General features: G+C 39.8%; 1 protein-coding gene across 2 annotated transcripts in view; it reads left to right on the forward strand.

Moving 5' to 3' along the window:
- ZRANB1 (zinc finger RANBP2-type containing 1) overlaps positions 1–18,076 on the forward strand; it is a 62,418-nt gene extending 44,342 nt beyond the window's left edge. The window contains exons 7-10 of one of the 2 annotated variants that reach the window (XM_019502968.1): positions 3,425–3,545; positions 4,230–4,359; positions 15,558–15,787; positions 16,749–18,076. In XM_019502968.1, the coding sequence (XP_019358513.1) occupies positions 3,425–3,545; positions 4,230–4,359; positions 15,558–15,787; positions 16,749–16,967 (700 nt within the window). In that variant the 3' untranslated portion in view covers positions 16,968–18,076. Of the gene's footprint in view, positions 1–3,424; positions 3,546–4,229; positions 4,360–5,697; positions 5,765–15,557; positions 15,788–16,748 lie in introns of those variants that run through there. The other variant, XM_019502969.1, reaches the window with a different exon arrangement.

Genomic DNA, 18,076 nt, shown 5'->3' on the forward strand with positions numbered 1-18,076 from the left:
TGTAATTTGTCCATACGTTCAAACACTGCCTTATGATTGCCTCATAATTCTTCCAGCATCACCCAGGATAAGTTCCGGCAGTGAAAGTGAACTTAGTAGCCACTGAACTAAAAACATGTTTCTTAAATTACTAGCATCCTAAATCAATTCACCCAAAAGAAAAAAAAGCACCTGGATTTGTTGATCAAAAATAACTATTTCTTAAATAGAACGTTCTTATTTGCATGAAATCAGAATGACTTGTTTGTTCCCTTTGGAGCAGAATTACAAATTGCTACAAGATGCATTGAATTGGCCACTGGAAACGGATCATTCATAGGGACCTACTCAAATTGTAATTTTGCATGTTTTATGGAACCATAATTTGAGGAGGTTTCCATGAAATCACTTAACCCCCCCCCCCAAATAAACAAACAAAAAAAACAGACCCCAAACCCTTACTGAAAATAAAATTCTGGCTCCCCACTTGGGGAGCCCCCTCCTCCCTCTGCTGCTGATTGGCTGAGAGGGCTGCCCATCTTGCGACTCTGCTCCCTCTGCCAGTCAGTGGGTAGGGGTGGAACCGCATGTGTGGCAGCACTCTTGGCCAATCAGTGGCGAGGGGTGGGGCTGCCTGAAGGGTAGCTCTCTGCCAATCAGTGGCATGTGGGTGGGGGGAGGGGAGGGCTTGTTGCAAAAAATCATGAAAATGGCAGTGGCTACAGTGATTGGGCTGTGAAACGCCTGCCTGCCTCTGCAATTTCAGTAGGTTCCTAACTATTGGTCGCAGTATGTTTGCTCATGTTGGCATTAGATCTCTAGTGGTTTCTTAGTCTGTGATTATCAGTCTTGTCCCAAGTAATTTGCTGACTGATTTTTTTTTTTTTTTTTTTCTTCACTCCATTCATAAAATAGTGCTGAATAACTACTTCTCTTTATGGAAGGTCTTCTATCATAGACTGTGGTTAAATTAATTCTTTGCATCAGTTTTACTGCAGAAAACGTTGGGAGAACTCCCACACCAGATCAGTCCTTCCTAATAGGTAGGTCTGTAGAGCTGGATTGCATTGAAGTGACAACAAAAGAAGTTTTAAAACAGATCAATAAAGTAAATACTAATAAGTTGCCAGGGCCACATGACATTCATGAAACTCAAAAGTGAAATGGCAGAATTGTTGGCAATAGCCTGTCACCTTTCATTAGAAACTACCTCTGTGCCAGAGGACTGGTAGGGTTACCAGTGTAATGCCTATTCTTAAAAAGGGCTCTAGAGTTATCCCAGGAACTACAGTTAGTTTCACTTCCATCCCTAGTAAGTTGGTGGACTCTATAATAAAGACTAAAATTGTCAGTCACATGGACAAACATGATCTGGTATAGAAGTTTGCCTGGGGCTTTTTTTTTTTTTTTAAGGGAAATCCTGCCTCACTAATCTGGTAGAGTTCTTTGAGGGTGTTAACATCGACCAGGGGCATCCAGTTAACGTAACACATTTGGGGTTTTGAAAAAGCTTTTGATAAGATTCCTCATTTAAAAAAAAAAAAACATGCCATGAGATTGGATGGGAGGTTCTTTCACGGGTCAAGAGCTGGTTAAAAGGTAGGAAGTAAAGGGTCAGGCTTAATGGTTGCTTTTCAGGATGGAGAGAGGTCAAAACAGGTGTTCTGCAGTGATCTTTGCTGGGGCCAGTTTTGCTTCAGCATTTTCATCAATAGTTTGGAAATGGGGTTGCACAGTGAAATCCAAATTTGCAGGTGATACCAAATTATTCAGGGTAGTCAAATCTCAAGCTGATGGAGAGGAGCTGCAGAAAGATCTCACCAAGCAAAGTAACTGGGCAAAAAAATAGCAGATGAACTTCAATATCAACAAATGCAAGGTAATTCACATACAGAAAAGCAGTCTCAAATATATGTACACAATACTGGGTTGTGAACTACCTGTTACGACTCAGGAAATAGACCTTGGAGTCATTGTAGATGGTTCTCTAAAACTACCAGCTGAATCTATAATGGTGACCAAAAAAGCCAATAAAAATGTTGGGCATCGTTAAGAAGGAAATTGAAAACAAAATGGAGAGTGTTGTTTTGCCACTGTATAAATCCATGGTGTGCCCATATCTTGAATATTGTATGCAGTTTTTGTCTCTTTCTCAGAAATCTAGTAATATTAGAAAAGGTACAGAGAAGGGCAAGGAAAATGATTAATGGAATGGGCGGTTGCCATACCAGGAGAGTCTTAAATTTGGAAAGGAGAAGGCCAAGGAAAGCTATGATAGAAATCTATGAAATCATGAAGGGTGTGGACAAAGTGAATAGGGAACTGTTATGCAGAAATCTAGAACTCTTGGTTCCAAAATGATACCTTTTATTAGACCAACTGAGAGATTTTTTTTATTTTTTTTATTTTTTTTTTGCAATCTTTTCCTGCAAGCTTTCGGGCTCATGCACCCATCATCAGGCTTAGGGAAAGTTCAAAATTGGTAAACAAAGAGTTCTAGATTTTTGTATTTCTTTTTGTCTCAGACCAGCACAGGTACCGCATACATCCTGGGGAACTGTTATGCACTAAGTCCCAGAATACTAGAACTGAAATTAGTTTAAAATTGACAAGCAAAAGGGCTTTTTTACACAGGGTATAGTTACTTGTGGAACTTGTGACCAGAGGAGGTTGTAGAGAGAGATGGTATAGCTGGGTTCAGAAAGGGACTAGACATTCATGGACGATAAATCCATTTTTAGCTATTAAACAGAACAGTTGGAGAGGTACCTTCTGGCATCTCTGAACCAACTTATGTGTACCAGGGAGGGCAGTGAACAGGGGATAGGTCACTTTAGATATACCTGGTTCTTCCTCTAAAGAATCCACTGTTGGAGACAGGATGATAGGCTAGGTGGACCATGGGTATCACCCAGAATGCACTTTATATTCTTATCTGTTGGGTACATCCTAATAGCTCATCTCTGTTAGTGGAAGGAAATGAGGACAGCTAACTCTGAATTGGTCATCTCATTATGTTATGCACTCACCAATCCAAAAGATGAAGTATCTTGCCTTTTCTTACAGGCGTAACATAGCAATCTTGTTTAATTGTCTAACTACATACAATACAGTGCTGTAATGTTCTCATTACAAGATGTTCTTGGAACTATTTTACAGGTAAGGAGCAAGTGATCAAACTTCTTGAGTTTTAGATGTTAACTTTTCTGATGCACGATATGGTTCTACACTTCATTCTAATGGAAACTGCCAGCATGAAAGAGCTAAGATGCAGAGTTGCACAAGACTTTTCTCTTTAAAATATTTTTGTAAGATGGAAACAAATATGCTTCAGTAAACTGACTCTTGAGCTGGGGAATGAATATGGTTATTCAACATTTCTATGACTCAATAGTTTGAATTGAGAGCAAGTATTTTAGCATCTCTTCTATGTATGCTGTTGTAGGTTCTACACCCGTTGGAAAGAGTGGGAGTCATGGTACTCTCAGAGCTTTGGTTTACATTTCTCTCTGCGAGAGGAACAGTGGCAGGAAGATTGGGCATTCATACTTTCTCTTGCTAGTCAGGTAAGAATGTCTCTTTAGAATCTTGCTTTGAAAAAAGAAAGGAATTCCACCGATTGGCAGCGTCTTTACTCCCAATATAGTTTTTATCAGCTCTTTTTTAAACTAGCAGTCTGAAAGGATAAATGCCTCCCACCATTGAGTTGTAAATTGTATTTGAAAATCAAATTTAAAAGTTCCGATCTAACCAGTGGTATAAAAGTTTTTGTTGAAATACTTGTTTTTGTTGCTGGTAGGCTTAAGCTTGTACAAAATTGTGCAGTGAATGAAAATTTCTGGCTTGTTCTGTTTAATACCTTACCTCCTTCCCCAGGTGCCTTCTCTCATGATTTTTGTTTTTAAATGCCTGAGTTTTAGAACTGAAGTGAAATTTTGCAGCTGAAAATCATCTCTTAGAATGGAATACTTATGCAGCTGGAGCTGTAGTTGCTGCTGTTGTATTGAAATGCAGTTTGTATTTTACAGTCACTTGTATTTTTAGGTTCCTCAAAGTGAACTATTCTATGAAACGCTTTTTTGATTTTGGAATCTGGATGCTGTTCACTATTTCAAGAGAGTTTTAGTTGGACTGAAAAAATGGGTTTTACAGAACTAATGCAGAAACTGCTTTATTAATAAGATAGCAGGAGCTAAAGTTATATCAAATATTTATTCCTAGTATTGTCTTGTTTCTCTTTTTTGGTACAGCCTGGAGCAAGTTTGGAGCAGACGCACATTTTTGTACTTGCACATATTCTTAGAAGACCAATTATAGTTTATGGAGTAAAATATTATAAGAGTTTCCGGGGTGAAACTTTAGGATATACACGTTTTCAAGGTAAGCTTCAACAGTTTTTATAATCTTTACTACTAAATGACTTTGTATAAAGTCCAATTTTTATATCTACCTGCTACCGATATCTTGTACCAAGCTTCTTTCAAATTCCTGTAAAATATCTCTTGTTTTTAAGCCTCTAGTTCTTAAATCTGTTTTTTCAACCAGTAGTTCAGTTGATATTGGGAGACTGATTATTAAAGCAACAAGATTTGCTGGCAGGAAGCACTCTGGCTATATCAAGAATGAAAGGATTAATGTTTTAAATGCCACTTAACACAATATTTATAGACTTGAGGATTGCATCCAACATATTAAGTATCACTATTACATCTTGGGAGCTAAAAGAAACAAGTAAATAATGAGGATGATAATAGCAGGCCTTTATGTGCAGGAGGAGGATGGCAATAACGAAGGTTTTGTCTGCAGTAGTTTTTCTGGACTGGTACAAGCCATTAATTGTAGGTGTAACATCAAGGAAAAAACAAGTGACCAACAAAACTGCCTGTCTGTGGTGCAGCTTATCTTGGTTTTAAACAGAGTAAAGTTGGTATTTTGTTTAATGAAATACATTGCCCTGCAATATAGTGTCTGTCAGAAACTACAGAACTGCTTTGTCAAATTTGGGTGTGTGGAACTGTAGCATTTCGGGTAATAGAAATCCATATATAAAAGGTTCTTATCTAAACACTCAGTTGCTTTTTGAAATGTAAGGTGTTTTTTTTAATTTAAAATTCTCAAATCGAGAGAAATAATTGTTTAAGTTACTAAATTATTTAATAAGATGTAACACTCCAGCAATTGTTTTATCTATCTTAAAACTGTTTTCTAACTTGAAGCATAATCAAAGTGAACAGAGAGAAATCTAAGGCAAGTGTTGAATTCTTTTGAACTTTTTTCTCAAATCTAGGGACCTTAAAAAAAACAAACTATAAAGAACATTCTGTAGTTAAATTATCTGGAATGTAGTTTTACTTTTGGTACAGTTCAGTTTTTATTTTGATGGTATATAGCATTTGGCAAAATGAGATCCTGGTCCTTGCTTGGGTCTAGTAAATGCCACAACATTACAGATAATTTTTATACACGGTGAATTAGAAATTCTATGCTGATAATTCCTGTATTTTTTTTAAATGCACTGAGAGTTTCAGTATATTTCATTAATTGGGAGAAAAGCATTCATTAGTTAAAGATGCATAATGTCTCAGCAAAGTGGGAGGCCTCAAATGAACTCTGGACTCCCACTTTTACTTCCCAGGCTTGTAAAAGACTAGAATTTACAAAGGTATCTGCTGGGTAGTTTTCAGGACTAAGGGGTATGTATGCCTTGTCACTCCACAGCGCCCCTTCAGGTGATTTGTGCTGCAGCCTGTAGGAACAGTTAAAGGAGTCATCCTCTGTCCTAGAGGTAAGGTGCCGTATTAAGAAAGGTAGAGAAGATGAAAGGGGAGATAGACTACAGAGGTGGAAATAAAGGAACTGTCAGTGTTTTACCATTCTTGTTCAAAAATTGGGCCTTACAGCTGGCATCTTGCTTTCAACAGTAGCCAGTTGCTTCTCAAACACTTAATTGCATGCTTTACAGAAATTATTTATCTAGAATTATGCTTATTTTAACTTACTAAGAAGTAATGTGCATACCTTGGTCAACTTTTTTATCTGATCTTTTTCCTGAGCTTTCTGGGCTAAAAGCCCAACCAACCTAGGATGAGTATAAAGATGTTACCTTGTTTAAGTGACCAGTTCATTCTTGGTTGGGCTGGCATTTATTGATATCCAGAGATGGGCCTTTTGCTTTGCAAGCCAAATATGTTTGAGCAATTGCATGTATCCTAGATGCTAACGTTTTAGTAGATGTATGTCTTTGGAATAAAAATTAGACAGGAATGTTAGGAGGGGGTGAAGGGTGCACTGGTGTCATCTTTGCTGCTGTTTCTCTAATAATCCCAAATAGCATGCATAAAGATAAATTAAAGTAGATCAAGACTATTCGTTTTCACTGTAAACTTAAAGCATCTCTACAAGGTAGGGTGTTCAAAGGTTCCAGGATTAGATTATGGTCTGTATATGACCTAGAGACTTTCCTGTGACATTCCTAGACACTTTTTTTTTAGTGACTTCCCCAAAACTGTGAACCTTTATTTTTTGTTTTTGTTTTGTTTTTCCCTTGGGTTTTTATTAGGTTTCCAGAAACCTTTCTAAATTTTATTCTCTTGAGACAAGAGAACTTTTTTTTATTTGGATAGTGAAATTTTAATTTTTTTATCTCCTTTATAAAGAATCTGTGCCTTGGCAAGTATATTTCCATGATGACTTTTTTCAAGGGTAGTTTAGAATAGTCAGGCTGGTTAATAGTGCGAGAGAGGAAAGAAGAAATGCTGGAATCCAGTGAGCTGTTACTGCCAGAGACTATTCATTCTTTGCTTTAGACTGACAGGTCTTTATATCTGGGGGTCTCAGTGCAGTTTGCAGACATGGAGACATTTTACTCTACAGACAAACTGCAGCTGGCACATTTTGACTTTTTCTCTAGGTCAAAGAAATGGCCTAGAAGAGAGCTTGTGTTGTCTGTCTTCTCTTGTCCACTGTTTCTGCTATAATTACTGTCTCCAAAAACATCTGGTTGATGGTCCTTTCATTGATAAAAGTGAACTGACCCTTTATTGCTTCCTTACACATACAGGATGGGCAGTGATGATAGCATTTTTCTAAATCTTATACACACCCAGTTACAGCATTAATTTCACGATGTGGTGGGAGGTTTTAAAACAAAAGGAAACAACGAGGCACATTCTGAAATTCCTTGTCTTGAACGTGAAGCTTAGATGGTAAATCCTAGCTTGATTTATGTTCTCTTGTGACTTCTCTTGCTTAATACATTGAGACAAACTGTTCCCATGCAATCTATATAATTGGATCCATTTAATAAATCTTAAAAATGTAGTAATTCTTGCTAATATGAACTTAGCATCTCTGAGTACTCAAATTGGCATTATCTGAATAAGGAAATTCCATCAGTACTTGTAAACACTGAAGCTGAGATGTACACGCACTTCAGTTGTTCTCTGCTGCTTAGCAAAATAATTCCATTGTTTTATGCGGGGAAGCTTTAGTCAAGTGTAGATGTAACCATAGAAGCCAAAATTAGTAATTATATCTTGTAAAGTTTTACACTTAGTGTTTTTAATTACTGTTGTAACTCCTGCTGTTTCAGGTGTTTAACACTATCTTCCTAAGATATACTATAAGTTTCACATGCTTATATGGATCCAAGCAGCTCCCAAATACCCAACCTTGACAGGTACATTTGCAACCACTACCACAGATCATGCAAATCTCAGACTGGACTATTTGGTCATGTGAGATGCAGCAAACCATCTATGCCATAGGCTGCAGTATCCATGATCTCTCGCAGACTAAAGGATGCCAATTTAAAAAAAAAAAAAAGTCATGGACCCATCCTTATCTTGTCAGTCGCAACTGCTGCAGCTGCTTAATGTTGTGTTTCACTGAAACTGCTCCCTTAATCCTTTCCATTTCCCACCCCTTCTCTCTCCCTAAAACCCACATGAAAACATGGGGCCCCTGACGGATGTAACACTTAAGATGTGATTAACTGGTTAATTGCATCTTAAGTAGTGACCTGGCCACTTGCTCATTCAGTTGATGGTGTGATAAAATGAGGAATAAACCACAAAGTTATTACACAAAATATTTAGAAGAACTTTTTGTGGCTGATTCCTATCATGCCTTTAACTGACTGTGGCCAGTGCACCCAGTCTCTGAAAGTACGCTGGACTCTTTCAAGACTGGTGCGTACCAGTGGCTGGGACTAATCGCTAGGGGCTCCCAGTCATGGGAGCACACCATGCTCCCCTGTGTTTGGAAGCCCACATTAGGTAATAGGAGCATCTAGTCTGCATGGGAGCTCCATGTGTGCTCCTGCAGCTGGGAGCTTTGAACAGCTGATTGGGGCTCCCAGTGGAGGGGACCCGGGGAACCAAGCTTGCTGCTCACTGGTGTGGGGGGAGCCTGAGATCAGATTCTCTCTGCACCAGCTTTTGGGTACCGTGGGCTTTCATGTTTTATCCTACAGTCATGCTTCCTGCCCTGCACATATGGCATGGCAGGAAGCACGATTGCTAGAATCTTGTATCGGATCCCATTGCGCCTTTAAATGAACATCTGTCAGGAGCCTTAGAATGGTAGGAGCGGGGAGCAGAGAATCCTTGCAGTATTTTGGCTCTGGCTCCAAGGTTCCTTCTTACTTTCGATGTGTTTTGCAATAGAAATTCTGTGATTGTAGCACTAGTTGGCAGCTGCTGTTTAAAGCATTTCAACCTATGAATCTAAAACTGCTATTTTTTTTTTTTTTTACTTTCTTGAGGTCTAATTTTTAAGAAACAGTTTAATCTCCTCCATGGTGTTTTAACAAACTTGACATGCCTGGCCATCTGTAAGTATATGGATAGTTGTTTCCTTTTGTGAAAGATGGGAGGGAAAAATGCTGACTTCAAAATATTAATGATCCATGCCAATCTCTCCAAGTATCTAGAATAAATGTATCAACTTACTATAAAAACATTTGTACCAAAACCTATGGTTGCACAGCATTAACAAAAGGCTACACATATAATACATAAGAGGGCTGCAGCAATACTGAGTTGGTCCTGGACAAGTCATAAAACAGTCTATTAGGAAAATAAGTCAATACAAACCATTCTTTTAAGTCTCTAGCTTTAATAACATCCCCACAACCTCCATCTTTACAGAATAATTATTTTTTATTGTAACAGGTTCCCAGTCAAGTTTTGACATTTCACTTTGTATATGTGCATTATCATATACAACTGTCTCAGTTTTAGAATTCTTTGAAAAATTGCATTTTTTTTTTTTTTAAAAGCAGTCCTTTTTAGATTGAGTCCAGGTTTTAATAAGAACCTGATTTGTTTCTAATTGGTATAATTACTGGAGAAGTGACTAGAAGTGCTCATAAGGGCAAAAGAGAAGCTATGTGTATTCAGTCACTAGGCAGAAGCATGCTGTAATCAAGGACCCATCTAACGCTTGTGATCTGAATGGTGATGCAGAAATTATCCATTACTACTTTTCTCTGCTTCTCTGGATTAGTGCAATGCACTTGTTTTGCCTCATTCAGGTATTTGTTGTACTTCAGATTTGTGTAGTGACAACAGATGACTGAATTATAAAAAGCAGAAATATGTGGGACCCTGGAGGTCTAACAGCTGAATGAGGACTCTTAAACCAGGAATACATTATGATACAATGTTGGTTTCTGGTATCAAGCTTGTAGTTGATGAATTTTGGTACTGGAGAGGGGAAGCATCAAATTCTTTCCTTTTCATGGACAGAGCTAACTTCAAACTTATTTTAACTAGCTGTCTCACAATGTTGTACCAATACCTGCCATTGCAGCCTATATGCATCAATATCTAATTGTATTGGCTTGATGCATCTACTGAAACAAGGCCACTGGAAGTACTAAAGTACAACACAGTAACTGCCCATACCGTGCTGTGCATGTTAGATTTTGCTGCTACTTCATCATTGCAGTGTGCTAAAATGGGGGAGCGCGCTGCTATGGTCCAGTAGCTGCCAATCACGTGTAGACTCACGTGATCACTACAGTAATGTAGTGCATCACTATGGTGACATAGGGCAATGTGTAGAGGTACCCAAAGTTACCTTTAAGTGAAACTTTTTAGACTTGGTGGAGTTCAGAGTTTGAAAAATCTACAAGTTTGTAGTGATTGATTGATTTATTTTATTTTATTTTTGTGACTTTCTAATCTTAACATACACAGGATCTGGATAGTCTGAAGAGACTCTACCCTGTGTTTTTGCTGCAAAAACCCATCAAGGTGGGGGATTAGGAGATTCATTGGTTATTTTAAGTCTCATGAAAACTAAAGAGCAGGGGGAAGAATTTAATAGGCTGCTCCTTCCTGCTCTGGAGGTGTTTGCCCATAGTTGTGAGTAGCTCCAACTTGGTAGTTTGTGTAAATGCACTGTATGCAGTGAAATGGATGAGGACAGGAGTTTGTACCAGTTGAGCATATTGTGGTTAAATGGAGCAGAGGAATATGAATGGATTGGGCTTCCATAACTTTTCTGACATTTTCCTGTGGTGCAGCTTAATGTTGAGAGAGGGAAAGGAACTGGTTTCTAACTGGTGGTTCTGCCACCATTTTAGGAGAAGAGACTAAACCCCCCCCCCCATGCTTTTTTCCAAGTAGACCTTGGGTGCCTCTGCTGCTTCCTTGTGGGAGCTGTGGTGGCAGTAGCAGCACCACGCTAGAGCTGCTGCTGTGAGAACTTCATTGTCTGTTAAGACTAATTGTAAGTCCCATAAACTGTAGAAGAAGGGAGGGGGATAGCCCTGCCAATCAGTAGTAAGATGGAGAGAAATGGGAGGAATCGGTAAGAGACTGCTACTGGCACAGCCTCAAATATCCAACAAGGGATGGATGGGACTGAACAGGGACAGGGAATGTTAACACTGTGTTGCAGATAAGTGGGACTGGGGATGCTCTGTCCGTGGAGGGGGTCTTTGTTTCAGAGGAGTAGGTGGGGTTCTGGATGTTTGGGCAGACATGCATGCCAGGTGTGTGGAAAGTTTACTTAATGCCGTTTTAATTTGGATATAAGCCATTTAGGCAGCAATTCCCAAAGGGTATGCTGTAGCACACTGATGTGCTGAGAGAGCAGTGGGAGTGTGCCATGAAAAATGGGTTGGATGGGCCCTGGCCATGCCAGTCCGACGTGGCTGGATGAGGCCTGCAGGCTGGCAAGTGAAGTGTGCCACCAATTTTAATCCAGAAAATTTTTTTTTTCCCCCAAGTACCAAAAATTTGCAAAACACTACATTAGGAAAAAGGTCATAAAAGGTATGGTTTATGAGATGAGTTTCATATATGGCCCTTAGTGGTGAATACCTTGAACACAGGGCTAAGGATTCATTTAACTGAAGCAAGAGTGTAGGTTGTAGCCGTGTTGGTCTAAGGACATAGGCGGACAAAGTTCTTTGGGTAAATCTGATATTTGTTATTAGACCAACTCAAAAGTTGGTTGGTATAATAAAAGATTGATATGGTCTAATAAAAGATATCAGATTTACCTAAAGAAACTTATTTAACTGAAGCAGGCTTCATTTTGATTGCTGTGGAAATCCTGTTAGCAGCAACTGACTACTTGGTAGAGCTTTTCTCCTGGGCGTCTCCTGTTAGTCCTATTAGTCACAGAGCCTGAGAGCCAAGAAGTGAGCAGAGCGCATGAAATCCTAAAATTGTTATAAAAATTAATTGCCATAGTCCTGAAGGGAGGGACTTGAGGGCAACCAAAGTGATTATAGAAAAGAAGAGTTCCTAATTATGTCATTGGGACTGTTATTGTGGAAGCTTATAACGTTGCATATCTGAGAGGTCTTACTTTTTCAAGTTGTGGTGGCGGTGGTTTCATCTGTGTGGTGTGTTGCTTTAAAACATTAGTGCTGTTATGCAAATTAGGTTTTAATATGCATTTTTAAAAGTGCAAGCATTCAATGCTAAGAAATTAGCTCTCTCTTCAATGCGTGATTTGACTTGGAACTTCAGCACAACCAGTATTGAAATGAAAAATATGTTAAATAATTTGCTTACCTGCCTATGCAGAATTAATTTCCAGGAATTACAGGAGTTTTTTCACTGCATTAGCTGTTAGCATGTGTTTTCAGTGTAACTTTGCACTCCTCATTCCTTTGGATAATCTCATTTACTTTAGACACACAGCTGCTTCTTTTTTTGCTAATGGTTATCCTTTTTATCCTGCCATTTGCTACTTTTAAATCAAGGTAATCAAATGTAAAGTTGGGATATAGTTGAAAGTTATATTCTAATTGACAGGGGAGCTGCCAAATGAATCTCACCTCCACATTTAGACTTTTATAGAATTTTAATATGGACTTAAAACAAATAGAAACATTTGTATAGCTAGAAAAAGATAGAAATGAGAGAGAAAACATAGACATTTCTTTGGAGAGTTTAAAACCTAAACATCAGGTTACCGGAAACCTGATATGAGCAAGTGTCACTGTTCAGTTTTCATTCTCCAGGCTTGGAGAAACGCAGATAACCTACAGAAGCAGTTGCCAGACTTTTCTGTTGACATCTCCACTTTTGGTTGCAAGCCCCAGATCTGCAGTTACGTTCTTGTTGTGCTTCTGACCCCTAGTTTGGGAATGGCTGATTTAACAGGTGCCCTTTTCAGTATTGCCCTTCAGTATCTTAATGTTCAAGGAGGAGATTGGCTTATTTTGTTGCAGCCTCAGCTGCTAACCTACTGGAGATAGCTATGCTATTAAAGGTTGCTATGCTACATATGCACTTGGTTTGTACCCAGCTATTTATAAATTGTCACAAGGTAAGGCATACTTTTGCTTGAATTGTCTTGCTGGGGTACATGCGAAGAGTTACTTGTGTTCCTGGAGGAAAAGGCAGGAGGCAGTTACGCTTTGAGACTTGCTGCGCCTGACCAATTTGCTTGCTTTGCTTTTAAAAATGATCTGGAAAAACTACAGCTTCATTCAAAGTCTGTGGTTCTCATTTGTCTAAGTTTAAACTGACCTGCTTTCATCAAAGATGACAGTATGACCTTTCAGCATTTCTCAGTTAATTGATATAAGTAATTAATGCAGTTCTAACTTTTTAATGCAGCATTTTGAGGCTGTCTAGCCAGACAGGGACAGCTTGCCATACATCTTAAGTACTACATAATATATGGTATAATAATATTTTTAAATAATTTGTGAAAGTATCAGGTTTAATTCTTGTTTTTTTAAAGAAAATGATAAATTTGTTTCTGATGCAGAATTTAATCAGATTAAGTGGTTGAAAACAAGTCTTTGTTACAACTGTTAAATTTACTGTTGTCTATTGTACTATACATTTTAGGGGAACAGTATTGCAGTGACAGCTAGAACGATAAGTGCACCTATGTGCCAACTTTAACTATATTGAATTAGATCGTGCACACAATTTCCTGCTAGGCCAGTGGTTCTCAGCTGTGTTTGACTTGACATCCCTCAGAAAATGCCAGCTCTTGGCTTCACTCAGGTTTTGATTTATGGAAAAATATTAGAGCAGTTTTTTTCTGTTCGGAAAGCCCACAACAGGTCAGCATTTTTAACGCTATGGATCCCCATTTTGAAATCTCTGGATTTATATTGTGGATCATTAGGAACCTACCAAATTCATGGCAGGAGTAGGCTGTGCAGTGGCTCCCTTCACCTTGAAGGTTCCCCTCTGTGCCCCCCACTGCTGATTGGTTGAAGGGCCCCACTGCTTGCTGCTCGCATGTCATCAGCGGAGAGGCAAAAAATGCAGTTTTAAATATGGCACCTAGGCCTCGGACCTCTCAGTGCTCACTTGGCTCAGGGCTCCCTGCGTCTACCAACTCGGCTCAGGGCTCGCTCAACCTAAAAGAGTGTGGGAGCAGGGGTTATAAGGTGCCCCTTACTTGCCTTTCACTGGGGAGGTGACAGGCCTGGCGTTTCTATGGGCAGCCGCACTAGACCATCCTACCCCAGCAGGGTGTAGTTTTTGGTCATGCCCAGGACCTGGAGCCGCCTCCTTCCCCAGAGGTCCTGCCCATGTACCTCCATGATGTTGTGAACAGCAGCTCAGCTGGGTGGCATTTTCTCCACAGCTGCCAGCAGCAAACTGCTGTCTCATCCCTGAGGGCCTGAGTTGAAATGGAGGCTACTCGGCCCCTTCCTCTGGTCATGTGACTGCCTCATCAGGGCTGGCCCACACGTGCTGGCTGCCCTGCTGCTTGCTCTAAGCCCTTAAAATGGCAGGCACCAAGGGTGCTCTGCCACTCACCTAATAGCGCTAACATTGTGTGGCATCTGGCAGCACCCTTGACGGGATCTTAAGGTGCCCCAGGGTGCTGTGGAGCCCTGATTGAGAATCACTGTGGTAGGCCAGTAGTGATTGGCTGTGCTGAAAAAATGGATCCATTTCCATGGGACAGCAGCCTTCAACTGCCTGAAGGGGGGTTCAAAAGAAGGAGCTAGACTGTTCTCAGTGGTGGCGGATGACAGAACAAAGAGCAATGGTCTCAAGTTGTAGCAAGGGAAGTTTTAGATTAGATATTAGGAAGAACTTTCTCACTAGGAGAATAGTAAAACCCTGAAACAGGCTACCCAGAGAGGTGGTGGACTCTCCTTGCCTGGAGGTTTTTGAGACCCAGCTAGACAAAGCCCTGGGTGGGATGATCCAGTTGGGGATGGTCCTGCTCTGAGGAGAGCATTGGACCGGATGACCTGAGGGTCCCTTCTAACCCTAATTTTTTATGCTTCTATGACAGCTGCAACGTGGTGGGGTATGTTTTTTCCAACCAAAAAAAAAAGTCAAAGAATCTTGATAAACTTAAACATCTGGGCTGTGAACAAAATGAATTCAACAAAATAAATGTGAGATGCTATACCTAGGGAATAAAACTAAGTGTATGGCTGTAAATGGGGGATAAACTGGTGCGGCAGTAGCATTGCTGAGAAGCGCCTGGAGGTTATGGGATGGGAGCAGGGGTATGGGGAATCACAAATTCAACAAGTCAGCTATGTAGTGCTTTTGTCAAAAGAGCAAATGCTAGTTATTCAGGGAAGCACTGTATTCAAGACATTACCTCTCACTGTTGCGTGGGCTTCCAGCTGTGTGCATTTCTAAGAAGGACTTTTTTAGGACAGGAGAGAGGATCTAGAGGTGATCAGCAAAGATAAGGGGTTGGGATGTAGCTGCATGAGGACAAGGTGAGGGTCTGCAGCTTAATGGGGGCTTGATAGCAGTTCTGAAATACTTGAAAGAACTGCTGTCTTTTGCCACAGAAGGCAGGGCAGGAGGCAGTGAGTTTGTTGCCAGGAGTGCAGGTTGGTAGTCTCAGGAAAAACAACTGAACTGTAGGGCAGGAGAACGAGCAGTCTGTGGAAGTTGCAGCCACTCTCTCTGGGGGCAGGGCCAGGAGGCTGGCGGAGGTGGTACGTTCAAGCAAAGGCTGCTTAGGCGTGTGTCTGAGGATAGTTTAGAAATGGTGAATCCTTCATGTGTGCAGACAGTTGGACTAGATCTCCTTTGTCCCTTCTAACCTGATGAGTCTGTAAAATGAAAGAAGGTCCCAGGCCTGTGTCTGTCCCTTTTGTCTTTTAGGTGTGTATCTGCCTTTGTTATGGGAACAGAGTTTTTGTTGGAAAAGTCCTATTGCTCTGGGCTACACAAGGGGCCACTTCTCTGCTCTGGTTGCCATGGAGAATGATGGTTATGGCAATCGAGGTGCCGGTGCTAACCTGAACACTGATGATGATGTTACCATTACCTTTTTACCATTGGTCGACAGTGAGAGGAAACTGCTGCACATTCACTTCCTCTCTGCTCAAGAGGTAAGGCGTTTTTGTAACTAAAAGGTGTGTCCCATTGTCCTGTTCTCTATCCCCCTCCCCACCTCCATGGTGGTTTCTAATTGCGGGTACCGAAGGACTCTGCAGTTTGGCCTAAAGTCCATACTGTATCCTTTCCTTACTTCTGTTCCCTTCCCCATCCTTTTAGGCTATTCTAAAGGATGCTTTCCAAGTCTGTGAACCCTTATTTACTTGTTATTTGAGTGCAAATGTACAATATTGGTGAATACAGATGAACCCAAAAATAGGCAACAGTAAGGCCAAAAGTGGCTATATTCAGCCCTAATGTGAATGGATATAATGTAATTATTAGCCAGTAGGTTTTGAAAGTTGGCATTTAATATGGCTGTGTGCTCTAAGGTGTCTATGCTTGTTTTTTCTGACGGATACTGACAGGAGCCCGTTTTGGCTAACTAAAGGCACACTTTAGGATCTTGAGATCAAAAGGGCTATGAGTGCTAGTCTAAAAAATGCTTTGCACAGAAAAAGAAATACTATATAATTTTTGAGCTACAACTGTGAATGTCTTTTTTTTATAAAAGCAGGGGTTTTGACTAGTGCACTACTAGAATTGTAAGGCTTGCTTTGCAGATTACAAGCTCTCTGCAAGACCTCATCCATTTTAGGGTTGTGCTTGCTGTAAATGTGCAATGTCACACACATTTACTAGGAGAATTTTGAAATTAGGTTGAGAAGAAGAAACAATTCAAGAATTAACAAAAATATTGCTTTTGAAACATTAGCCTTTGTGAGCCCTTAGATGGGCTTCTAATCATGTTTGAAGGAATCTAAATACTATGAAAATGCAACTTTTCCACAAAGGCATTTAAAAGGAAGAATGTTTCCACTAATATGGATCTCACAGTTCATGGCAGGCTGCTTCTTTTAAAGATCTTGGCAGTCTTGACACCTTCACATTTGTGTCCATTTTCTCTTCCTAAAGATAGGTAATGAGGAGCAGCAAGAGAAGCTGCTCAGGGAGTGGCTGGACTGCTGTGTGACGGAGGGAGGAGTTCTCGTTGCTATGCAGAAAAGCTCTCGGCGCCGCAATCATCCCCTGGTCACACAAATGGTAGAGAAGTGGCTCGATCGCTATCGACAGATCCGACCTTGTACATCCCTTTCTGATGGTGAGGAAGATGAAGATGACGATGATGAATGATGAAATCAAAAGAAAATACCAGTGCATACTGTCTGATGACCCCAAAGTTAGCGTTATGCTCCAGCAGTTTGTTATGGAATGACCCAATTCTAGCGGAACTGTGCTGGAAAGGATTTTTCTAACCAGTGTGGGGAGAATCTAGAGCCTTGGCTGCTGTGTGAAGAGAGCTGAGTTGGTTGGACTGCAGTTTGTTAAAAAGAAAAAACAAGAGAAACAAAAGAATCCCCTAATTTTATTATCAAGACAGAAAAAAAAATTCTTTCCAATTGTAAATCTGTCTATAAATGTACCGCATGTGGTTGTGTGAGAAGTTGTGTAATAGGAAAAGTATACCAGCATCTTAAAATTACTGAGAAATTTTTTTGAATAAGGGCACTTACAAAAGCACATGTTAGATGGATATTGGTTCCCTCTGAGATTCTTTTACAGTAGTGCTTGATATTCTAATTCACTTTTATTCTGACACATTTCCTTGCCAGGCCCTTTATGCGAGATCTCATTAGTGCCCAGGTCAGGTTGTGAGGATTTTTGTTTGCACAAACTACCCGCAGCAAGTTGGACATAAAGACCAGTCCATTATTTTATTAATATTTTAGTTATCGTTTTGCCCATTATAATAAAATCAAATCTTTAATGAACAAACTGGAAGAACTAAATTTTTCATGCAGTGAAATTTTGTTGAATTGAATTGAAAAGCCTTTTTCATTTAATATTTCATCCTGTTACATTTGCTTAGATTTTTCTTTCAATATGGTCAAAATATTTATTCAGAAAAGTGATGTAACTATATAAGGTTTCTTATTCCAGTGATTCTAGACTAAAAGTGTTTGAGTTAGCAGATGCTACACATGATTTGAGAATTTTCTGTTGTTCAAACCCAGTCTTGCTGTGATATGTATAGTGTATCATTTAATCCTTTAAATATATCATAAATCCACATTGCCGCAAGTGAAAAAAATGCCTTTTAAAAGGGGCATTCCTTGGTTATTAAAATCTCATGAGGGAATGCTTGACAGTTCTGACTAAAAAAAAAAAAATTATGCTAAAGTTGTTTTTTAAAAGCACTGTATTATCTATTTCTCAATATGTAAACCTGGGAATTTCTTGCA

Source organism: Gavialis gangeticus, unplaced genomic scaffold, assembly GCF_001723915.1.
Source record: "Gavialis gangeticus isolate Ggan-Ray unplaced genomic scaffold, GavGan_comp1, whole genome shotgun sequence".
Taxonomy (NCBI): domain Eukaryota; kingdom Metazoa; phylum Chordata; order Crocodylia; family Gavialidae; genus Gavialis; species Gavialis gangeticus.